This window comes from Blennius ocellaris (assembly GCF_963422515.1).
Source record: "Blennius ocellaris genome assembly, chromosome: 19".
NCBI classification, from domain to species: domain Eukaryota; kingdom Metazoa; phylum Chordata; class Actinopteri; order Blenniiformes; family Blenniidae; genus Blennius; species Blennius ocellaris.
The window spans coordinates 21,076,258-21,101,944 of NC_137668.1; the positions used below are offsets into that span (position 1 = coordinate 21,076,258).

The 25,687-nt window shown below is 39.5% G+C and overlaps 1 protein-coding gene across 7 annotated transcripts in view; it reads left to right on the forward strand.

Annotated features, from left to right (window-relative positions):
- col11a1a (collagen, type XI, alpha 1a) overlaps nt 1–25,371 on the forward strand; it is an 82,001-nt gene extending 56,630 nt beyond the window's left edge. For all 7 annotated transcript variants that reach the window (XM_080515001.1, XM_080515003.1, XM_080515002.1 and 4 more), the window contains 22 exons: nt 90–197; nt 4,643–4,696; nt 4,776–4,829; nt 4,995–5,048; nt 5,577–5,630; nt 8,761–8,868; nt 9,267–9,320; nt 9,408–9,461; nt 11,323–11,376; nt 13,681–13,734; nt 15,962–16,069; nt 16,397–16,450; nt 16,868–16,921; nt 17,505–17,612; nt 18,946–18,999; nt 19,134–19,169; nt 19,267–19,320; nt 19,408–19,654; nt 20,189–20,301; nt 20,743–20,811; nt 22,375–22,608; nt 23,944–25,371. In XM_080515001.1, coding sequence (XP_080371127.1) covers nt 90–197; nt 4,643–4,696; nt 4,776–4,829; nt 4,995–5,048; nt 5,577–5,630; nt 8,761–8,868; nt 9,267–9,320; nt 9,408–9,461; nt 11,323–11,376; nt 13,681–13,734; nt 15,962–16,069; nt 16,397–16,450; nt 16,868–16,921; nt 17,505–17,612; nt 18,946–18,999; nt 19,134–19,169; nt 19,267–19,320; nt 19,408–19,654; nt 20,189–20,301; nt 20,743–20,811; nt 22,375–22,608; nt 23,944–24,090 — 1,926 coding nt within the window. In that variant the 3' untranslated portion in view covers nt 24,091–25,371. The remainder of the gene's footprint in view (nt 1–89; nt 198–4,642; nt 4,697–4,775; nt 4,830–4,994; nt 5,049–5,576; nt 5,631–8,760; nt 8,869–9,266; nt 9,321–9,407; nt 9,462–11,322; nt 11,377–13,680; nt 13,735–15,961; nt 16,070–16,396; nt 16,451–16,867; nt 16,922–17,504; nt 17,613–18,945; nt 19,000–19,133; nt 19,170–19,266; nt 19,321–19,407; nt 19,655–20,188; nt 20,302–20,742; nt 20,812–22,374; nt 22,609–23,943) is intronic.
- The last annotated feature ends 316 nt before the right edge of the window (nt 25,372–25,687 follow it).

Genomic DNA, 25,687 nt, shown 5'->3' on the forward strand with positions numbered 1-25,687 from the left:
CATGCTTCACCATCCTCATGCAAAAAAAAAACAAAAAAAAAACCTCCGAACGAGGATTTCATTGAAAAAGTGTGTGTGTTGTTCTTCAGGGAGCTGATGGAGAGCCGGGTCCCCGAGGTCAGCAGGGTATGTTTGGACAAAAGGGAGATGAAGGTTCCCGAGGTTTTCCTGGACCCCCTGGTCCTATCGGTCTGCAGGTCAGTATCCTACCTCTCGCCGCTTTTTGATAAATGGTTATGCGTTTCATAGGGTGGATGATGTTTCAGTGAGCAGGTGTGGAAAACATAAAACCTGTAGTTTGTGTCATGGACCATATTAAAGTTAGCTTCTTCTGGCCGAGCCGACCTCCTCAAAGCCGTCTCACAACAGACACCACTTTCACTGTGCTCAGAAAGGAATCAAGTAGAAATGTCCCATATTTCACTCTCAAGCTGTTCTGTGCTGATGACATCCTGTCTCAAGGATCACCAATTCCCACTGTTTTTGATAGTCGTATCTGTGCAACGGCTCGTTTGAAATGAATGAGATTTGATTTCCTCGGCAATATTTGATATCTCTGATAAGAGACATGCGTCCATACAGACATCCTGACCGTTTTGTACATTTGTTGAAGATACTGACGAGGTTCTCATCGTCCTTGACGGACCTATGCCTTCAAGCTACCGTCTAATTTTGGAGCTGGCTTAATGAAATGTCAGGTTCTGTGTTTTTTTTTCTCAAGTTTGTGTTCTCAGTACTGCCACTGCTCCTTGCCCGTTTTACCTGTTTGGTGGTGGCATTTCTTTCGTGCATTGGTGTTGTAAAAATACCCGGTCCAAGATGAGCCATAGTCCTGGTTTCATGAAAATGAGATTGAGAAAATTCTTCTTCTTTTTATTTTTAAACTATATATAGCTAGAGAAATTGAGAAGTAACCCTGACAGTTCAGTGTAGTAAACTTGCATTCCAATGAAAACGTGTGCTTCATTTTATATTGTGGATCATGCTTTGTTGTGTGCCGTCAACATGCCAAGCATTGCATTTGATGAACGAGCCATAAAGAGTGTGCGACTTTGCTGCTGGGGTATTTGGGCCCTTAATATGTGGTAAATCTTGCTTTTGGCAGTGTTGCTGAAAGACTGAGTAAAAGTACAATTTAACTACTTCAGTAAAAGTAAAAAAAAAAAAAAGAAAGTCTGCTTTATATTCAAGTACAAAAATATAATATAACTTTATTGTCTTGTTTTAAAGACTTGTTAAACTTTGTTGTTGGTGGTTTTGAGAAGAGGTTACGTGCTTTAATTTACATTTACACACAAATATTGTGACCCTATATTGGATGCTAATCATTAGCAATAACAATGATTCAACTTGCATCGATCTTTTGAGTCAGAAAGATGAATTACTACAAAAAGTAACAGTTAAGTAGTTGAGCGGACTTCAAAGAAAAACAAAGAATCTCATATAAAGTTTTATTTTTGAAACAGAAACTACATCTCTTGGTGATCAACCTTCAATGATGCAACTCAAATACCCTGTAATTTCACCGACTCGCCTGAATAGAGGTTCAGAAAGTAATGAGCCATTTTGAAGCATATAAAAAGTCATCAGTAAATTGAAACCTCAAGAAGAGCACAGACACCTAAAGAGTCCTGAAAAAGGTCTAATAGTGTGTAGAGTGTACAGATTCATTCATCTTTTAAACCCTACATTTATCTGAAAGTAGTACAAAGACTGTGTAAGAAATGTAATATAGTCTTAGGAGACAGGTGGGACGTTTAAATGTGAATCACTTTTGTCATTTTTGCTCGATAAAGGATTTCAGATGCTCGGCGGTTCAGGTTTTGTTCCACAAAGTGCAGCAAATGGTCTGTTGTAGCCTCGCTGCAATAAAATCTGCTTTTCTGAGACAAAGTAATCCAGACGGCAGCAGCAAAAGTTTCTGCAAAGCCTGTAAACACTGATCAGCAACAATGGTGCCGTCAGAGGAGAGGAGCCACTGACAGAGGCAACGATTCCTGCATTGCATCAAGAATAATAAGGACTTCCCCAAAATTAATTACATTTTTGCTCCTCAGATCAGTCTGTTCATTTTAAATATGCCAAAATAAATACAAATGCTTTCCTTTGTCTTGTTTATAAATGTCTTTAAGTAAGATTTTAGGAAGTGCTGACAAACTGTGTTCACAGAGTGGTTTTGAAATTGATCTGGAGTCCATACTGATTTTCTTTTTCACTGAAGATTTGTCTCAGCTTTTAATGCAAAGCTGCTTGAGGAAGTGAAGGTCAATGCTAGCTCAGAGCCTTTCTTTTCCTGGAGTTTTTAATACACCATGCACTGTACATAATAAAATGTTTTGGCAGTTTTCTATTGAGAAACTATATTCTTGAATTATTGCACCATATCCCCGAGCAGAGTATAACACAATGGTGACCACTCACTGTAACTTTTAAAGTTCTAAAATGAAACACGGTTGATGTCGTGACCTATTAATGGATTGCAGTTAGTTGTTTAAATTATGTTTTTGTACTATAGTTTTTGCTCATCTTCCCTTTTCGGAAGTATGTTTTTGCCCCAAAAGATGCAATTTAAATTGTTTACATATAATTTATTTTTTATTAATTTATTCATCTTTCTATTTATGTCCAAGTGGATCTAATAAAAAAATAATTAACCATAGAAGATCTTTCTATCAGTTCATTCAAACAATGAAACTGCAAACTATCTTTGATTAATTTCACATACAGTGAAAATTTCTCTAAATATCTGAAATGTTAACGAGATTTCCTTTCACTTTTAGTACGGTAACAATGATTTAAATTTTTTTTTAAAAAGGAACATAAAACTTGCTATTTATATTCAAAAAACAGTGGGATATTAAATGCTCCAAAAAAATCCTCAAAAAGTAGGTAACTTATTGCACTGGGATACTTTGAAATATCAATTTCTTCCCGTCTTGAGCATCTTTAGAGCCTGTCTCTGCAGTAGCGATGACATGGAGAAAAAACATCTTTCAGTTCTGTTTTTAGTTTCGCTCTTCATTGCAGTCCCTTCCCCGGTCGAGACAATAGTTTCGCTCGCTCATGTGTCCAGTGTTTGTGACACGCCGTTTTAATTGGCTCTGTGGTGCGCGGCGTGGTGACCGAGCTCTGACCTGCGATGATTACACTTCTTCGCGTCTGCTCGCTGGCAACGCTCGTTCCTCTTTCATCACCTCCGGGGTCGTCTGAGCCATCTTCGCTGAATTCATAAACACCAGCGTGGTTTTGTCAAGTGTGTAAGCAGCAAAGAGAATCATCATTTGAGCTACGTTTTATTGCCTCCGTCAGAGACAGTGACAACCATGTCTGAGGGCAGGATTTCTTTGTTTTTTTCCCCGCCGTCCATCTGTCTCATTATCCTGAAGTAAGTATTTCGTGCAAATCTCCTGACATTCGACACAAAACTGTGTGTGGAGCACGGATGTTTTACTAGTAGTCACTTATTCTATCCCTTTTTGTACCTCCAGCATGCATATATGCAATAAGCTCCAAATATAACACAGACTTACAGCACTGAGGCAGGAAGCTCAAAAATAAACATGTATGCATGTACGCATTGACAAAATGAGGCTACAGCCAACTCTAATGATGTGAACAATCTAACAACGTGGGATCTCCACTGCAGCAGAGGCCCATTGGTTCATAATCATCTATTTATTAGTAATCAACTTCCTAAACTCACTGTGTTGGGAGATTATGCGGAGACCGGGGTCATTTTCTTGATGAAATTACACGGAGTAATGCTCGTCATTGCAAGGTGCCATCCCATCTCCACGGGATTTTATTCAATGGACTTTTAATTGGGAGTAATTCACTTCCCATCGTGATTCCATTAATTGCACAGAATGACCCGCTTCAATATCCGTTCCTCGTCAAGCACATTCACTGCGCTGCATATTTAGCAGCACGGCTAACGATCTCCAAGGAGAGGAGACCTTTATGCAGATGATATTTCTCAGCATGGATGGAAGCGGCGCACATCGTCTCGATTTTTAACACAGTGAAAGCACTTGCGGGCATGCACATTTAGATGTAGGGTGCGTGTGGACCAAATGACAGCAAGCGATTATTAAGCAATTTATCAACATTCAAAATGCAGAAACCAGGATTCATCAAATAAATCCATGTCTTGGGTTTTAGTTGTTTTCTTCCCTTGGGGGAGTGGAGGTTTGGTTCAAAGTAGAAACAGCTATTAACACCTGCGCGAAGTGGCTGGAAGGAGGTGAAGGCAAGGTGGGAGGATAAAAAAAGAGGCAAAAAAATCAATCTAATGACAAATTAGCTGGATGAGTTACAATTGTAAGGTCAACAATGTATTGGTGAAGAGTGGAAGAGTCCTTCTGCTGGAGCAGGTGGAGGCGGCAATCACTGCTGATTGTCTGCAAGTGTTTGGCAGAGGAGGGATGCCGGAGTCGACGCCATCCAGCATGGCACACGCCATAAGACAGAAAAACACAAACCAAAACATAGATCCAGGGTGCACAGCAGTGGATTCTGTGATTGCCTCAATTGCAACCGAACACTTTACCAACTTCCATGCAAGACAGTCACTAATATAATTGTGTTATTTTCTTTTAATTGAATAAAGAGAATTAAATGAGCTTTTCTCATCTGTCTAAAGGGGCTTCCTGGACCTCCAGGTGAAAAGGGGGAGAATGGAGACGTCGGACCGATGGTGAGAGACACACCTGCTTATTTCCTACTTCTTTTTTAACAGTAGGGCACATTTTTAACACTTTAACTTATTTTCACAGGGCCCTCCTGGTCCACCTGGCCCCAGAGGTCCTCAGGGTCCAAGCGGAGCTGATGTATGTATATCTTACCTGTTCACAAAGAAAATAAAATTAAAGGACGCCACGTATGTGTGTGATATGTTAACGCCGTCATAGCCTTTCTGTATGTTGCACTGCGAAGCCTGGACTCTCCCAGGGTGATGAACGATGACTCATCGCTTTCTTTGTGTCCTGCCACAGGGTCCACAAGGTCCTCCTGGTGGGGTGGGCCCCATGGGGTCTGTGGGTGAGAAGGTAAGAGTGGGAACTCGGTGCCCCAGAGTGTCGGGTAATGGGAGACAAACACTGCTCCCTCACACCATCCAGCCTCACTCTAAACTACCAAGCTGCCGCCTTTTGTTATCAGCTGAAGTCAGTTGGTTTCATATCGCCGGGCCCTTTTTGTCTGAGTTAGTGCTCTGACACTATTAGTGTCTGTTTTACAACGTTTCCAACAAGACTGGTCCATTTTACTGTCATTTGGCAGACGACCGCACTATAAATACTTCCTGCTTTACCACGGTTGTTAAAAATTACCCTGGAATATAAAACATTGAAGGGCTCCGAACACTTGGGATTCAGTCGTTTTAACATTCCGGTAATCAAGCACACTTTCAGATTTCATTGAGACAAATGATCAAATAGAAGTCGTCAATTGTATCACATTATCATTGTTGCCGTGGGTTTTTTTTTTTTTTTTTGTCTTTAGTCTGACTGAGGAGACTCTCCATGTGTCAGATTGAAGGTTTATGTGTACAGACACTGACATTTCTCTCACCGCAGGGCGAGCAAGGTGAAGCTGGGAACCCGGGACCGCCTGGAGAGTCTGGCACTGGGGTAAGTGAGCTCTGTTTCCGTTTTTTTTTTTTTTAATGTGTAGGTGTGATCTTAACATATCACCCATCTTTATTCAGCATGAGTGTTCCCAGCACTGGACCTGAGGACAATCCAAAAATATAACCTCAAACTTTTTTTCTTTTTTTTTTTTCTGTATTACTGCCGCAGCTGGTGAAAGTTCTATGTTTTAGAGAGGTAACGGCATCAGCAGCGTGTATTTGTAGGTCATCCCTGGGTAAATAGCGGCATTAGCTGATCGCCTTAGGTGAATACATAACGAAATCCAATCTAGGGACAAGGTTGTTTTCAGAGTGACAACGTGTATTCATCACAGGGAAAGTAATTGCTCCTCACATTTAGGCTTGTTGTTGATCTCAGCATGGCTCTTTTCCTTTGCACCCCGTTGTCCACATGGCCTGCCAAATTGAGTCTCTTTCCAGACTCTTAAGGCGTAATTACCAGGAGGATATGCCTGGTGATTCTGCCCTAAAGAACAATGATCGCAGCCACCGTGAAGCAACTTGGCATGAAAACAGCAAGCACTTTGCTGAGCAGGGCTTCAACGGAGGTGGTCCATTTTTTGGGGGGTTTCTTTTCTTTTGGGGTTTTTTTAGGAGGCAGCAGCATAAGATATAAGACATGTTTTTAGCAACAATATGTTCACGTGTAGCTGTTTCCTCAGTGAAACTTTATTTTAACAAACATTAGAGTTCATCTCAGAAGATTTAAAGATGTTGCAAGCTGCTTTTTTGTTTGTTTTCTTTTTTAAAGCCACCACTGATGACTCTATTATCTCTGCTGCACCATTTATCATGATTGAGATACAAGAGATTGAAAAGATGGCCTATTTCCAGTGGGACAGATACATGAGCATGATTAGAAACTTTTTATATTATCTTGCAGTAGTCTCCCATTTAAGCGCTGATATTATTGACGTTTGTAAGGTCGGCATGCTCAACTACATATCAATCATTTAATGTGAGACAACATTGAATATTAAACATAATATATGTCCACATACATAAATATGTATACATACAATGATACCAAATACTATGATAAGTAATCTGACAGTGATTTCAGACCACATGAAACATGGAGTTAGGAGGAATAGGAGGAGACCAGTCAAAGTTGAGCCAAAAATGTATTTGTAATTTGCATTTCCACACAACCTAACAAGATAGGTTTTGCGCTCCGTTATGAATATAAAACATAAATATGAAATACAGCAATAAATAAAAGGAATACTGGAGGATATTTAGTTTTGAAATGTGTCTGAATCGGTTGTATTTCAGCGAGAGCTTATGAAATCCTGTTGATACATCTCATCCAGTTCTACTCTCCTACAATTTAATCTCTTATTTGCATAAAAAGTTGCTAAACACGTCCCAGTTTGTGTGAATACAGTGTCACCCCTTATCATAGTTGGTTTCAATTTCAAATGACAAATATTAATCAGGTGGGATTGCACAATAAATGGTTGTCATTCACTCTGGAGGGAGTGTGTTGTAATACAACTGTATAGAATTGTAAGATATTACTTGTTAATCAAACTTATGAGCTCTTTGTGCAACACAAGACAGCCATGTTACATAAAAACCTGTAAGACTTTAATATGGACTGCAAAGTCAAACTATCAAAGTTGATCTTTGAATAAGACATTGATAAAACCTATGACACTTTACAAGAAAGCAACATGAAATGGCATGAAACCAAAAAAAAAGTGAAACAAACTGTGAATGTAGAAAAGACAATGCAAATCAGCTGGATCATAACATTGATAAAATATTGGAATGTTATTACAGGGAAGCTTCTGGTCATTCCATAGTTGTTGAGGTATGCAGAAAAGAAGAAAAAAAACTGACTCGATTGTACGTTTCAACAAATCTCTTGTGTTCGCACAAAAGAACACACCCTCCATGTCACAGTGGGAGCGAAACCTGCCATAAGAACCTTCAAATTTAAACTTGTTTGTGGTGGCGCAGAGTATACATGACGAACATCTCTATATTTTCATAAAACCAAGCAATTCATGATACAAATTACAGCAATCTCAACATAAAGCCAATTTCAAGTTTTGGCTTGAAGTTTTGGCCCACAGGCCTTATGTTGGACGCCCCACACATATCAGCTGTTAATAGTAATGTGTTAAATTTTTTTGGGAAAAAAAAAAAGAAGAAGCAAATTGTAGTGTGTAAAATGCCTGTTAGATTATAGTTACAGTAGTTTTCACACTATGCCAGTCTTTTTTCTGCGTTTTGTCCAGCGTGCTGGCGAAGTAGCTTTAACCGTCATGCAGGCGAGACACATTTGATCCCCCTGTAAAAGGTAATTAAGCAGGGGGGTGGGGGTGGCTGCATCGAGCAGACAGGGAGGGTGTCCCTCCATCCGAACCGACAAATTGCACCCTGAGTGGTGCTGTAAAATGTTGCCTTTAGCTGAATGTCGGATATGATGTTAAAGCGATACGGCAGATAAAAGTAATTGATCCCCGCTGAACAGTGTTTTGTAGCAGAAATAGCTGACGAGCTAAAAATCCCCCCCCAAAAAAAATCGAGGACATGGAGGACGGGGCCTTGATTCAAATCTGGAGTGCATTTTCTCATCAGATGGCAGGATTTCTTTTATGCTGCAAAGATAAAGAACGAGTCGCTCATTCAAGTTGTATGATAGAATACCAGATACTGGGGGTTTTCAGTTTTCTGGAAGAAAAAGAAAATCATGCCCTGCATATTCTTTTTCACAAGTGGGGTGTAGTTTATCATTAATGTTGAGTCATTTTAAAAATGACAAGACACTTTGACTTGTTTCTCTCCTTGTGTGAACTGTGAAGGGACAGTAAAATCATATCTGAAGGTTTAAAAACACACTTTTTTTTTTTCTGGCAGTGTTTACAATCTATGCTTGGTAGTGGGGTCACTGTCCTCATCAGGATTATCTTCAGGTCCTATTTCTTTCAGCCGCCCCCTCATTGTATGTCTGGTTCCAGCTCCCCATTCAGCTCAGTGTATACCCTTGAAAAAAAAAAATAAAGAAATAAATACTGCCCTTTGTGGTACCTGATGTATTGAATACACACCCCCCCCCCCCCCCCCCCCCCCCCCCCCCCTCCCATTTTCTATCACTGCAGGGGCCCAAAGGTGAGCGAGGAGAGAAAGGAGAAGCCGGCCCACCGGGAGCTGCAGGTCCTGCTGGTGCCAAAGGACCCCCTGGAGATGACGGTCCAAAGGGCAACCCCGTGAGTCCAATGAACATTTTCCAAATCTTCAAGGAGGGTTTCAACTTCTTCATTGTTCACGCTCCAATGTCCTTACTTCAAAAGGAAATATCTGCCGCAGCCCCCGAGGCGGGAAGGTTTTATCTGAGAACATATTCAAGTGCTAAAAAGCCTTTTTATTGGTGAAGATTATATTTTATGCCGGCATGGTAATGGGATGCATTGAGGCCTTTTCTTGGGAAATTGCATCATCATCAAGTCCATCAAATTACTGTGAGGTTTGCGTGCAGGTACATCAGGGCTAAATCACGACCTAAATGACGAGTCCCGTCCCCGATACTTCTGCTCAGGGAACTTTTTAGTGTGAGTACATTATAATTTTTTTTCCACTGATGGTCATAATGCTCTCTCTCCCAAAGGGTCCTGTTGGATTCCCAGGAGACCCCGGCCCTCCCGGAGAGCCAGGTGTTGCTGTGAGTATGAAACCTTAATATAAGCCACGGGAGAATAGAACATTTTGTAGATTAAAAGTGTATTTACTGAGCATGTTGATTTGGCAGGGCACTGACGGAGAAGCAGGAGAGAAGGGAGAGGATGGTGAATCCGGACAACCGGTGAGTCTTTTACGCATGAAGGTTACGAGCTCGTAATGTAATCAGACGATCTTCACGAGTGTTGTTTATGTTTATTTCATAATGTAACAGTCGACCACAAGTTCGCCTCTGGTAAAAGCTATAATTTCATTTGAGTAAATAATTTACAAGGCAGCGTTTTAATTGATTTTACTCTTGGGTGTCGGGCAAACGGACTTGGCTGCTTTAGAGATTCGTTTAATATGATTAGACTTAAAAGCCAAACCGTAATCAACTCAGCCCGTGTGAAACGCCATTGAAAGGCACTTATTTACATTTTTCATTCTCTCCATGGACATTTTTTTTCCTAAACCGGAATACAAAGTATTACAAAGTACATGCAAAGTAGTCTACAGTATAAATGTGGTTAGATTTGTGATCAGAAACAACATATATACCCACTCATTGAATATATATTTTCAGTGTTATCAAAAAAATAATTATAATTATAAAGTAGCTTATAAAGTAAAACCATTGGGGTAACAGGTATGACAGTTACAGGCCTGTTTATACAGTAAATGAAATTATCATGAAAAATACTCTTATCTTATCTACATTCAAAGCACATAATTCAGACAGAAAATATAAGAATACATTGTGACAAATAAATGGAAATATGATTAGCATTTTCTTTTATAGAATAATGCTGCTGGCTGCAAATGTTCATATCAAAAGGGTATATTTTCATTTCAACTGGGTTGTACTTTAAACAAAGTACGAGTGAAAAGTACAAAATTACTCAAAAAGACACATAATCATACTTCTGACTTTACACTGATAAGATCTACTTGTCTGACTTCCACTTTCTTTTATCGCCGATGAATCCCAACAGCTAAATACCACTAAGTATTTTTAAATGAATTTGATCTTAAAGTCTGACATTTACCAGTTTGCTACTTCGCCTGAGATACAGTACATATTGCATTGTATTTTACGGTCGATAACGTGACTTTTATCCTTGATACATTACACACCTTGCATGCTTAAAACAATGCAAGTATTGGCTGGGTTTCATCCACTCTGCTGGTTAAGTCGCTTTGATCACTGAAGAGGGATGACCTCTCTCATCCCTCCTTTATTATAGCTTTCCATGGTTTGAATATATTTCCTGACATTGCAACAGATTGAATTTGTAAGTTAACGTTTTGACATTTCAATATTTATTCAACTACAGTGGTTGGAGTGTTGTCGAGGAATATAGATTGTATACCCCCGTGGGAGTCGCCACCGCAAAAACACATCCTGCATATATCTTATTATTTGCACTTATCATCACTAAACAGTCATCCAGAATAATAAATAATTTCTTATTGCTGTGTTCAATTACCATTGCAAACTATAAAAAATGCTGTTGATTCTTTGCATTTAACTCAAAGATGATTGCAGTGTGCAACAACCAATAAGGTAAAAATTGCGCAATAAAGCCCATATATAAATAATTGTAATCACATGTTTGATCCATTATCACAATAACATTTTGCCAATGATGTAATAAGTCATTACATGTCTGATGTAGCATTTAAAATATATTTTCAAAATGTTATAACTGCAGCTAATGTAAGAATACATACATATTTTAGAAAATAAAATATATTTTTTGCAGGTTTGGGGTATTTTTCATATCGAAAATGGGTATGGTGGATAAGATACATAGTAAGCAGCTCTCAAATAAGTTTTTGTTTTATTTATTTTATCACATTATTGGTAAATGTTTACATTATTGGCCATTTATAAGGGTTCTGAGTCTGATGCCCAAATATGGATATTACTGTTCCTTTTATCAGATTTTCATGGGTTAATATAAACAGTTGTGCTTTTTTGTAACGTCATTGATTGTTTTCAGGGACCTCCAGGCCCATCGGGAGAAGCCGGCCCACCTGGACCACCTGGCAAGAGAGTGAGTCGTCCATTTACCAACATGGGGGTTCTTTTTTAGCGTGTGTGTGTGTGTGTGTGTGTGTGTGCGTGCGTGCGTGCGTGCGTGCGTGCGTGCGTGCGTGCATCCTTGGTGTCCTTCCAGCTCTAATTCAGTATTGATCAGTCTGATAGGCTCATTGTTGGTGTGAGTTGCTAAACTTCTAAGTGCTTAAAGCTTTCTCTTTTTTTTCACAATGACTCAATAATTTCTAGTTAAACATTTCTGCAATATTATTTTTTTTTAAATGAGAAGAGGCGGTGTATCTGTTCACCAAGTGACCAGTATTCCTCAACAACACAATTTTCCCAGTCGGGGGATTTAAGAGGTCAAGACATTTTTATTTCTGTGAAGAAAAGCCTACTGAGAGATGAACATCAGGATGTTAAAATTATGAATACTTTTTTCTTTCTTTGCAAGAAATTGAAAAACGCTTACTCCAAAAATAAATAAATAAATAAAAATGCGAGGAAAAAGAAGCTGCGGGTATCAAACTCATTTACGTCCTCGCGGCTTTGGGAAGGAGCCAGAGATTTATAGCAAGTCTGACACATTATTGATCCACGAGTGCTTGACTGACAGCCAGAACAAAACAAAAACATAACATGAACGTGGTAAAGTTGTTAAGAGGTTATGAGGAAAACAAGGGATTGATTTTCAGAGGTGTACATCAAAGAAAAATGAAGGAGATAAAACCCTTTAATCCTTGAATGTGGTTATTTCGAAAATGATATTAAATCTACTGCATTCAAACTTAACCTCTCCTTGGGTAAGTTGCTTTTTTATAAACAATGCAGTTAATGAATATCAACATATTTTTCAATGTGGTTGTGCAACAACCATAATCCAGTGAAAATGGAACCACAAATATCCTAAATTTGAGAGAAAAGTCACAATTGCGAGTGGCGTATTGCATTTTAACAGAAGTCACCCGGGCTCAGTCTAATGGGAGAGGAAGACATGTCATGCATTTTCAAACCAGGGTTGATTGCTTTTCTAATGTGCCCAATGAAATTTATATTCTGAGTATTTAGTATGGTATCAGCATATGCTGAACCCAAATGGCCCAGGGATTAGCGTAAGGGAAAAGGCTATTTTATCACACTGAGGTCTTTCACTGCTTGGGGGAAAAAAAAAAAACGATGATCGCAGGTAGTCTCCAACAAGCCGCTCCTCTGAATACATAACGCCACAGCTATAGTCATTTAGGACACCCTTTTTATGTCCTCTCTGCATTCCTCCTGTTGGAATTTTCAGCCATCCTGATATTCTGAATAAATCCACAAAGCAATGCAACAAATTAAGTTCCGCCTGAGCAGTTCTGTCTTAGTAGTGCCAATGAATTCAACTTTGCTTTATGGGAAAAAGGCCATTAACCTCATCTGGCTGTGTTGTTTTTGGTTGTTTTTTTTGTCATTATAATTATTAAGTTCAGGTCACAACCTAATTATTTTAACCTTTTCTCCCAGCAGTCTTGTGCAATTAGAAACGGTAACAATCAGGATGCGGAATTGCATCGCAGATCCGACTAAATTACTAAAAGGTGCTCCAGCAGCAACCTTGACATGAAGAACCATCCCCCCAACCCATTGACTCTGGCTGCTGTGTATCGAGATATAGCTGAATTGGTTCTTTGTGCTGATCAAGAGCCGGCCTCTTCACCACCAGTAAGAGGAAAAGATGAAAGCTGCCAGACAGGAGGCGAGCTCACATTATGGGCTCTCAGTCAATAGCACTCAGGTTGGAGGCGGCCAGATCAGAGAGGAATTTGGACGGAGAGTGGTTTTGAAGAGGGCGACTGGAGGTGGAGTTGAAAGAAATTGTTGTGGGTCTTGGATAGCCTGACCAGAGTGAAAGGACGACCTACCAGTGTGTGTGTGTGTGTGTGTGTGTGTGTGTGTGTGTGTGTGTGTGTGTGTGTGTGTGTAGGTGTACATGGATGTATGCTTTTATGGTCAGGCTGAAGCAAGTCTCTCAAACAGATCTTGACATTATTGAAGTATTGCACATCTGATGACATTGGATTGTCTTCTATGTTCAAAGGCACCAAGTATTTATCAAGCGGGGCACTTCTTCAATATGGAATTGAATAAAATACCATTAAGGCCAGCAGATGATCCGTCAAACCCTCTCGGGAAGATGATCTTTTCTTGTTTGAAATCCAAACATCTACTCTCTTGTCGATGGCCAACTTTGCTTCCTTTAGGTTTCTCGCGATATTTTTGGTACATTTTATGTGTGATGATGTTACGTTTGAATGCTAAAGCTGCACTTTGTCCTCCTCAGGGACCTCCGGGCACTGCAGGTTCAGAGGGCAGGCAAGGAGAGAAGGGCGCTAAGGTAAGGAAATCGATTCATCCTTCGCACAGTAGAGCCATGGAGCCATCTCAGCAAGTCCATTCAACGGCCCCCCTCCTCATCTGCACCCACATTGTGGAATTAAAAGTACAAAAACACAGACGTAATTTAGTTTCCATCGCAAATTAGATGGAAATTTATGGACACAGCTGATTTCAGTAAAATTAAGCTTCAGTTGTTCCGTGCATTGTTCTGAGGCTTTATTTCAAGGCTGATGAAGAAGTCAGTGTTATTTATGTCCAGCCTTCAGGTATTCAAATGACCATATTTTTAATTTCAGGTTGTTGGGGTTTTTTTGGAAAAATTAAACCTCATTGCAGTTTTTCTTGAATTATTATATGTTTTTCTTCTAATTATAATGAGTACAGATGTTTTGATGTTTTAACATCAACCACCATTAGAAGAATGTGTTTTAAAATTATTGAGTTAATGTTTCCTTATCTATTCAATGTGACAGACAGACAGACGGGATAGTATAATAATAATGATATACTAATATAATCAGAATAACAAATATTAGAGTTCTAACTGAAGGTAGTTTTTTTTCAGTTTCAAATGTACAATTGTAATTGTTTTGGCTATGGGAAATGTTTGAAAACCATTGTTACTTAATATTGTATGTCAAAGTCTGGGGCAAGCCTCCTGTAGGGGGCACCATGGAGCGTAGATGAGGGCAGAAGCAGGAAAGATCCGGAGGTCAAGGGCATTGTTATTTTCTTTTAATGTTTAGAAGAAACAAGTGGACAGCAAAACTATTTATCTTCACATATTATATTCATCGATTGCATCTAACTAATGCAGCGTGAAAACCCCTTTTATTGGGACATTGAATTCTCCGCTTAGAACAATGATGTGACACGACTTGACCATAACTCACATAGCTGATGTTCTTGCATTGGAGCTTTCAGGTTCCTTCAATACATTTGTACAAGTTGATCATCGGATCAAGGTCACGTCATAAACCGTGATGTCACAAATCATGCTCGTACCCCGCCCCTCACCCTGGAAATTTGATTTGCAAGCGACCAGTGAGAGAAACTTTCCCCTTCAGTAGATAAATATTAAGAAGGCCTTGTAGTGTCGAACGCTGAGCATACATCATTCTGCACGCTGGAACTCAGACATTAAAGGAACAGGATAACACACCGAGTCGAGGAGGAATTCAAGTCTGAAGCGTCAGATAGAAAGCGTTGCAACTGGAATACACAGTGGTTATGATAAATCTGGGTAAGTAGTTCTTACAGGTTTGCAATAAGCCTGTAATCTGGAAGTACCTCACAGCTCGGAGTTGATGTCTTATTTCTGTCGTCGCTTTGCATCCTGATGCGATTCAGATAAAAATTCGGCCAGGGTGCAGCTGTCGAATAAGGCGACTTCGTAGCGATCCTGATTATCTGGAGGAGTTGAAGTGTTTCAGGATTTACTGTCATACATTCCTTGTACTTTCTTGAACCTTATTTATAAGGATCGGGAACGCTCAATAAAACAGACTATCAGTCCATATCCATACACTCCATCCCATTGCAGCATATATTAAAATGTAAAGCAGTCTGCAGCCAACTTCTCATATAGAAGGTTATTCACATGGCACAGAATTCAGAAGCTGTTATATAATTTGATTCTTTTACATACAGTAGATTATTTCATTTGGTTTCAGATGAGAAATCAAGGCTCTATCCACATATTCTGTAGTTCGCAAGTCAATGTCCAATATTTCTGTTTTAATTTTTTTAATTTCTTTGGTCGAAATAATGCTGACAAAGAAATAGATGAGGCATAAAACTAATGATTGTTATATTAAATCACATATTTTCACAACAAAATTCACTATGTGTCATGGAGACGACATCAAAGTGCAAATCCTACAGATGATTTGTGAAAGCTTCAGATATTTCATATTAAATTTCACATCACTATGCATTTAAATAGCCATTTTTAATATCTGTTATTGTGAGAAATGTTTTCAAGTCAGGCTTTCAACCAATTGGGATACGGGGGGTGGTTGGGAGTCATACGAGTGGAGTGAAAGCTCTCTGTGGCAGGACAGGGTTTTTTTTTTTATTCTTTATTAAAATCCTCTTTTACAGTACCGGAACCCAACACACAACCTGATAATCTAAAAATTTAGCATTATTAACAGGTAGTAAATGATGCATTTTTGTATGCAGTTCAAGCAATGCATTGATATCGTCTCTCTCTCCTCCTGCAGGGTGAGGCAGGTGCCGAGGGCCCATCAGGTAAAACTGGACCTGTCGGCCCACAAGGACCTTCAGGAAAGCCTGGTCCCGAGGGTCTGCGTGGAATCCCTGGCCCTGTTGTAAGTTATTTGACCCTAAACAATTACACCCCCCTGGCCGTGCATAGGTATTCAACATTACTCCGAGAGAGACATGCATGCTAAAAGGAAGCCACACACACACACACACACACATTAAAGAAAAGTACGGCCAAGGCATGATGATTGACTTCATGGGATAATCAATACTCCCATTTAGCTTATACTTTAGTTTCTCTTGTTTATTCCAGCACACTTTTCTTCCCTGTTTGGGCTATTAATCATCATGCTGGGCACAGAAAATCAATGACAGACCAGAGAAAATACAGCAGCCTATAATGCTCACAACAATTGAACGGCTCTTCACAGGGTGAACAAGGACTGCCCGGGTCCTCTGGACAAGACGGTCCACCAGGCCCCATGGTTAGTATGCAGCATATCTCCTGCTCCTTCTCACTAACTCCAACCATCACCATTTTTCTATCTAAATCGGTTGGGAGTTCATTGAAGCAGTTTTTTTTTTTTTTTAATTCTTTTTCTGAAAGAGCTAATATTGAAAATTATATTTTTCAAAGTTAAGTTCGACTGATTCAGTCCGGCATATAGATTAAATGTGATTAAACATGTCATTCCTTTCTGTTTTTCCCCTTGAAACTCGAGATCACAGTTTAGTTTTTAGGTCAAAACATTCTCGGAAGATTTTTATAATTTTTTTTTCTGTAATAAAATGCCTGATTGGTAAATGTTGTTTGATTGTTTCTTCACACTACTTTTTTCACTTCCATTAAACTTTCTGATAATAGTCATCATAGATTTTTTAACTTCATCTGTGTTGTTCAGGGTCCTCCCGGTCTGCCTGGTCTGAAAGGTGACCCAGGGTCGAAGGGTGAAAAGGTGAGTAGTTGTCTTCTGTGTGATTGCAAGCTGGATTAATTCCTCAAGTTTGAAATTGAAGGGACGAAACTGAAAAAGAAAAATAACTGTGCAGAAAGATTTGGTTTTAACTTTAGACTTTCCAACGATATAACTCATGACTTTTAGTCATAGCTGCTGTAAGAGAAAACATGTTAACAGGATTGAATGAGCTGCTGGATTTGATGTATTACTGTAATCTATCACGTTCTTTTGTTGCCATTGTCAAATTTGCTGGTGAAATATATTTGCACGGGATATTCAGGCAGCGCACATTACTCTATCTGAATTACTTCCAACCCACATTAGCATGATGGCTCGAGAGAGAGAGGACGGTTTGAAAAGCACACAATGAATTCACCGCGACGCATGTTGTGGCTTTTTAACGAGAGACATTTCAATTATAATCCCGGAGGATTTGATCTGTGGCGAAACTTTAGCCAGTCGTGTGTGTTTCTGCTTTTGAGCAAGAAGATATTTTTTGCCTTTGACAGAAACGCGTGCCGCCTTCATCATTTGAGTGCACAAAGAGTCATTGCTGTGTGTTGTCCGTTTCATCCCGCAGGGTCACCCCGGTTTGATCGGTCTGATTGGGCCCCCTGGTGAGCAAGGAGAAAAGGGAGACCGCGGTTTGCCCGGGCCACAGGGTTCTCATGGTACCAAGGGCGACGGCGTAAGTGATCGATGACTCCATTCCCACACTGGCCGACAGGCCCCTTTCCCTCCACCTCCTGCCATTTTCAGCTCATTTGCCCTTCCGACGTGGCCGCGGGTCTCGCTACAGTCGCTTGTTGTTGACGAGTCTGAATTGAGAACGACGTTGCATTACTGTGCAGCCTCCACTGCCTCGAGGCTCGTAACTCCCAGTCAGGACTCAGATAGCAAAGTCACAGAGGACAGAATTTCAATTTCAAGATGGCTGCATTAGAATAAGCAGTGTCGTAAAGTTGCTTTTACAGCACGTGGAAGCCTTTCACCTCTTTTAAAGACTAGTGTATGTAGCGCCGCTACAGTAGACCCTGTGAAGATAAAGTTACGCTGCAATGTTACACAATGTGATGGAACATTTATATCTCAACTCAGAAAGAGCTGCGTTACTGGATATGTATATACGGTTGTCTGCCTTTCCAGAGTCAGTGACATTAACATTAGCTTTGCCATGCTCATAACTACTATATCGAACAGTGGCAGAGTCTTGGTTTTTAAGCATTAGATTACTGATATTGCTTAAAATGTGCAAAGCAGATTAAACATAGCTCTTGGGTCAGAGGGTCTAAACCGGCTAAAGCAAACAGCTATAGTTTTTTGGGAGATTTCACTGTATTTCGCATATGACGTTTTCATTAAAATTGGCTCTATGTTGAAATTGTAGTCATTTTCGATCTTAATTGTTTGGTTTTTGTGAAAATACAATTTTCACCTTCAATACTATGTGCCAAGCATATATATATATATTTTCTTTTGTACGAGGGATTCTTCCTGTATATTTAATGCCAATCGTGATAATGTCAGCAGATACCATTTCACTTGAAGCCCCGGCATTTTTTTTCTCCTTCACAATCTTTCCTTTTAAATGAGTCGCAGTACTGAAAGAAGGTCCCAGCTCAGCTCTTGATAAAGGACTGCCGACAGCCTCCATCCATTTTTAAATAAACATTTCAGAATGACTGAGTAGCCTGTCCTGCTGTAGCCTTCATCCTGCCCTGGCCAGTGATTTAAGGCAATGTTTTTGATGGAGATTTGGCTTAATCAAATCATAATGGCCCCCTTTTGTCAGAGCACAAGGACTTCAAAAAGTTTCCTCTGGTCCTATGATGTCCATTAGGATTTTGCGAAAAGATGAAAAAAAGAAATGTTGATTTGAAGAAGTAGCCTCATCTGACACTCATAAGTATTCATAATAGTCCAGCTTTTTTCCCATTGATTAATTACAGCCCCTAATGATAGCTGTGTTGTTTTTCTTTAAACTTTCAGTTCAAAATATTTTTTTTTTAAATGTTTTTCAGGGGGTTGGTGGATCTTCAGGTCCACTTGGTCCTCCAGGACCTCCCGGTCTGCCTGTAAGTATTTTATTTATTAAATCATTTTTGGGGGATTAAATTAATTGCCTGGAGCTTAGATTGCTCAGAGATTACTTTAGTATTCTACTCTGATTACATAGTGATTTTGTTTTGCTGTGTCCTGTGCTTCTCAGGGTCCTCAAGGCCCTAAAGGAACTAAGGGTTCAAGTGTAAGTAATGTCTCAGTTCTCTGAACATTTATGGATATATTAATGATCCTCCGCAAGTCCAGCTTGGATAATCTATATCTTTCTTTTTGTTTTCCAGGGTCCTGCTGGTCCTAAAGGAGACACGGGTTCCATCGGTCCTCCAGGTCCTCCTGTGAGTACAAAGGGAACGATTTCATGGTAACTGTGAGTGTTTTTCGATATAGAAAACTATAACTGTTGTTCCTATCACATCCCACAGGGCCCACCAGGTGAAGTTATCCAGCCACTGCCCATCCAATCCCCCAAGAAGACCAAGCGCTCCAGCGACATGCAGTCCGACGCAGCCGGCACCATCATGGATTACGGCGAGGGCATGGAGGACATCTTTGGCTCGCTCAACAACCTCAAGCAGGACATTGAACGCATGAAATACCCAATGGGCACGCAAAACAACCCCGCCAGGACATGCAAGGATCTCCAGCTCTGCCACCCCGAGTTCCCCGATGGTACGATGAAACTCAGCTGCTCGGTTGAACTGAATGCGATCATCAGATTGAAGATGCTCCGTGGACTTACTGAACACCAGTGGTTCTGACAAACTCATTCTTCAGACGCAAAACAAACCAGCTTAAAACCAATTATTCTGATTCAGCCATGTTCCCTTCTGTTCCCTTTAAATTCTTTTAGACTAAACATGCTCCCTAACCACTCCTCCAAAGCATAACGAAGACATGACTCGTGGGCCTTATGTCTTATTATCATCATGCAAAGTGCGCTAATTAATCAGACAGACTAAGTTGTCTGTGAAGAAAGAATTGCTTTGCGTTCATAATTGCTGCATTTTTCTCCCGTTGAGGAAACAAATTGTACCTTCCTTCAGGCCTATTAACGCTTCTTTATCCTGGTATGCGAAAGCCGTGGAAATGAGCGGCAGAATTTCATCAGGAAAGCCTGCGCATTGAAATTAGCAACAGAGCTTTGTGTCATTTTCCACGGACATCGCTTGAACAGGATGTTTGAGTCTTCTTTGTTTTCCCCAGGCGAGTACTGGATTGATCCGAACCAAGGCTGCTCGGGGGATTCTTTCAAAGTCTACTGTAACTTCACTGCTGGGGGTGAAACCTGCATCTATCCCGATAAGAAGTCCAATGGAGTAAGTGACTTTGGATTTATACCCTACAGATACATCCCTCCGCATTTCTAATCATGGCTTCTTGTCGAAAATGAAGCCATCATGTTTTAGTGGCACATCGACAGAGAGCACAGCTCAACGCTGCAGTTGTTAAAGGAAGCTTCTAGATTTGCCTCAGGACTAAACTTGTACACATCTGATATCCACTTTTTCGGCAGACAGCTGAAATACCACCGAAAGGCAAATATTGCAGAACGGTTTAACTCTATGAAGTTTGTGGAAATGATATTTCAAAGATATTAAAAAATCACAAACAGGTTTATCTGCTGCTCGCGGATGCTAAAGTTTGAGGCGACCCTTGAGGCCCGGCTTCACACAACAAACTCTTTTTCCATGTGCTGTGCATGAATCAGAAGAAAATAGCTGCTACTAATATGCAGTGTCTTGTTTTGTTTTCCGCAGGTCAGAATATCTTCGTGGCCCAAAGACGTCCCGGGTTCATGGTTTAGTGAATTTAAGCGTGGTAAAATAGTAAGTCTGATGTTTTTCTTTTTACTTCTATCATTTCTCCTGCATGTCCTATGTACCCGTTCAGGATCTGTGAAATGACTGCACTTCCCATGAAATAGTGAAGGAGTGAGCCAAAGTTGCTCTCCATGAAGAAATCTAAATAGACCCAAAAGTCATATTCATATTTTAGACACAAATCCCAAACAGAGAATGGCTTTTGGGGACAATATATTCATGATTCTGAATTAGTGCCTCATTTTCGGCTTTTGTTCAAACTTTAAAATCCTTCAAGTGACATATATATATAAAAAGGTATCAATAAAAGATCACAGAGCGTTCAAGCAGACTTCCTCAGAGTTTTAGCATTCCACTTGTTCTCGCTCTGCCCTTGAACAGTTGAAACCTCCCCGTAAACATCAGATAGGTCTTGTAGAATAAGGAACAAGTTTGTCCTGCTCCATGAAAAAGGTGTCACGCTGTATAAGTTTTCACGGGGGATGCGTCTTCAAAGAAGCGACTGTGACAGACCGCTACCAGGGATTAGAAGTACAGTGTATATCTCCCGGCTCTGAGCTAAGACGGCCTTTAATGCCCATGTTCAGACCGGGTTCACACAAAGTTAATGTTCCCTCCAGAGTGCCGTGTGGTGTGTAGGTGTTTCAGTAATCTGTACACAATAGGAAAGGGCGGCCTCTCATGGAGGAGATCCATTAGCAACTTCTTTAGTTTAAAGTTACGTCTTTGAACTACCAATCACTGCCGGCTTAATATAAACAATATCATAAATCAGTTCCCTTATACTGAAAACTTCCCTCAATACCTTATTTTACATGAATTCAAGTATTTCATGCCTTTTTCGGATTAGTCCATTAATACGTTGTTGTAGTACAATATTGGCAAAGAACTGCAAAACTACCTGAGCCATTTGTCAGATTGTAGTATGTATAGTAGTATATTTAGACCAGAATAGAATAGAATAGACAATGAAATTAAAAAAGCTCCAACCGATCTGTGCACCGTAAAATCAATCAATAAAATGTACAAATGAGAACTGTTAAAAATATATAAATACAAACATAAAAACAAACAGATACTCATAGCTCATTCCCACACAAGCACACATATTCCATTGCACTGGTCCGCTTAAACAACATACTGCACATTAGTTGTCATTTGTTGTGACTTCAGTTGGATAACGAAATTGAAAAAAGTTCGAGGATGCCTTTTTTTCTAGTCATAGGTTTTATTGCTTGAGAAGAAATCATTATCAATAATTGAGAAATACACCATTTCTTCTACAAATATAACAATGATAATAGTTATAGGAATAATAATGTAAATTAAAACTATAAGTGAGGCAAATGCTCCTTTTGAGAGCTGAATATACAGACAGTATATTTTAAAGTAACTATGAAAGACTTTGTGTGTTATAATCAAAATTCACTTGGCCATATTTTGTTTGTCTCGCTCATTTGATTCATGTCAGCATGTCGTGTCTGAATAAAAAGTGGTTATTCTATCTCATTAGTAAAAAACTAAAAAGACACCTCTGTGTGTGTGTGTTTGTGTGTGTGTCCTTCGCAGTTTTCCTACGTTGACGCCGATGGAAACTCGATAAACATGGTTCAGATGACCTTCCTCAGACTACTGACGGCCTCGGCCAGGCAAAACTTCACCTACAGCTGCCACCAGTCTGTGGCGTGGCACGACGCCTCCAGCAACAGCTACGACAAGGCCCTGCGCTTCCTGGGAGCCAACGACGAGGAGATGTCATACGACAATAACCCGTACATCGTGGCCATCTCGGACGGATGCGCGGTGAGCACCGCCGATCAATACGATTAAATGAGCCGAGAGAGGATTGATTCAGGCGGGCATCATTTAAAAATGTGGCAGTAAAAGCAATGCAAATAACTGAACTATCGAATAATTCATTAGAATTTTATTTCGCTGTGGTTATTGGCAGATTCAATCCTGTGCTGATTAAAATTCAAGTTGCTTATGGAATTTGACCACAAATAGGAATATTCTAAGTTAGTTCAGACAGCTTCATCGATCCCTTTTCGCCAATCTAGTTAGGTAATAAGGATTTAGGTTTCATTCAGAGAGTTTTGATCAGTTTAAAAAAAAAAAACAGATTTGTTTTTTTGTAAATGTATTTTTTTTTGGTCTTTAATAGTATTAGTGTAAGATTGATTTATTTTTGAGTGATTTCACTTGCAGTATTCAAAACTGCCGGAAAAAAGTATGGATGATAGAAACTAAAAAAACATGTATTCACAAAAACAGCCATCTGTCAATGAAATGAAAAAATGAAACAGTGCAGGCGATAGCAGCTTCCGAGATTAGATTCACTAAGTGTGTGAAAGTCAATATAGTGAGGTTATTCATGAGCTTAAGCTGAAGCCATCATTGTCACATTTCTGAAGCGGAGATGCAGCAGTTTTACTGAAAACCACCGTCGCTGAATAACAACGCAGAACCTGGCAGGTTCGGCTTGACGACATAATGTAGATACAGGGAATGTATCAGACCCTGAACGTGAAGATTTATCTGGTTGAAAATAAAACAGAACATTCAGCTTCTTCTTAGTTGGATGCCTTATATGTGTAAATGTAATTATAAACGCAAGACAAAAATAAAAGAAATGTGTTCAGTGTCGTTTGAATTATAATACTGATTTAATATAATCAGAAAGTCTTTCCATGACTACATTTTAATCAGATTAGCAATTTAATCAGATTGCTGGTTCAAGATGTGAGGAGTTTCTGCAAATGTCACACCTAATAAATTTATAACTATAACTCATTATATCATTTTAATTTAATTTTATGACACTAACATTTTATTTTTCAATCCCACGCACAACACATAAGAAACGTGCACCCTGTACTTCATTAGTCTGCACTCTGAATAGGGCTTTTACTCCTCAAATGAAATATCTGGAATGAAACTGGAATTAATGGGCAGCAGTGATTGCAACTGATTTCAGATAACTGTGAAAAGCTCAATTTCTCTCAGCCACTTGTCACCAAATATTCACCAGGAGCCACTTGATTGCACTGTGAGCACATACCAGAACATTTTGAGCTGCGAGAAATCAAATTAACTTCATTTTTGTGTTAATCTTCATTTTCTTGTTTCCTCTTGCAGACAAGGAAGGGCTACGGAAAGACTGTGATGGAGATTAATACTCCGAAAATCGATCAGGTTCCAATTGTTGACGTCATGTTGACTGACTTTGGAGACCCGAACCAGAAGTTTGGATTCGAAGTGGGGCCCGTCTGCTTCCTCGGCTAAATTAAAAATGAAAAAGATCTTTTTTTTGTTTGTTTTTTTTGTTTGTTTTTTTTAAAGGACTCTATGGGGCCAAGCAAAGAAAGTCAAGTTCAGACGTTCTGTTTACCACCAAGCCCCGTTTATAGCCCCCCACCCTTTTCTATGCCACATGCAAGTTTTGAATAAGAGATGGTGTAGCAAACATGTCTTTTCATGTATGTACGTGTAACCCAGGAAAATACTTGTTGCCCTTGTAGGGCTCGAACCACATGACTTAACCACGTTATGGAGCAAAGGTGAAGGACATTCGAATGCGTGGCAGAGGAGGGGGAATTGGAGGTAACCAAGGGGGGGGGGGGAGGGGGGGAGGGCGACATAAGGGGGCACAAATCTCCTCTCTGGATTCTCCAGGTGCTGTATGACAACAACTACAATGGTGCTTGTTCAAAACACACACAAAAGTATAAAGAGGTGCTAAGAAAGAAGGTGTATTTTGATAATTATTAAGAAAAAAAAAACTGTAATTATTATTTTGTACAATACTGTTATTTCTGAATCCACTTTCAAAACTTGCATGTGTATCAGATTCTGCTTTTGGCTCTTTAATTTTTAATGTTGGTTCAAAGAGATTTGCAGTGTAAAAAAAATGCATTATTAAATCTAACAACAAAAAAAACCCAAAACAATCCTGGTATTTCTTCAACACATACTGTGTACATGTCATGAAGCAAATAAAAGTGAACGTTCAAACAATTATCTTTTGCTAAATTAGACTGTATGCCCTTTGTATATATTGACAGTCCAAAGCTTGAGGTTATTTGCTGTGTTTCCCTTGTGACCACAGAAGAAACAGCTGGAAGAATCACATCAGCACGAATATGGAAACATCTCCCACTAATGTTGTGATCCTGTGCTACTAGGACACAATCATGGCATTCATTTTTTTTCCTTTATTTAATTCTATTTGTTGTTTTTTTTTTTTTTTCTGTTTCCTTTTCTGACAGGCTTTTTTTTTTTTGGTTGTATACCTCAAACTTTCTTGATAACCTTTAAGATGCAAGGATGCTTTGCCCTGTATATACCTTGGTTAAGCAATTAAGTTTATATATTTTGGGTGGGGAAATTCTTCTTTTTTTTTTTTAAAGAGAAATATGTTAACTGTTAGACATCCACTGTTCAAAATCCTTCTGTGAATGCAATGAGAAGCCCGTGCGGTGACCCATTTTTGTAACTAAAATGAGAAAATGTTTTAATGTGCTTTTTATAGTTCCTTTAAATATTAAAAACTGGATTCTAAACAACGGTGGGCTGAATGTCTCAATGGTTTGTGTAAGATAGTTGTCGAGTGGCTCTACCTACTGTACATGTCAAATGCTTTAAATCAAGGATATGTTCAAAGATTCTGGGCTGGTGCAATTCCATCTCTTTTGAAAGCAATAAAGTACCATTTTACAGTAATTTCCTTTTATTCTGAGTACATGAATACAAACTTGAATAAGACATCTTTCTTTTTTCTTTTTTTTGGCATAGGATGGATGGGGAAATAACCTTACATACCTTCATATTTAAATGTGCCTCTATCTCATGCTTAGTTACCTCCGCTTAAGAGAAGGGTGCA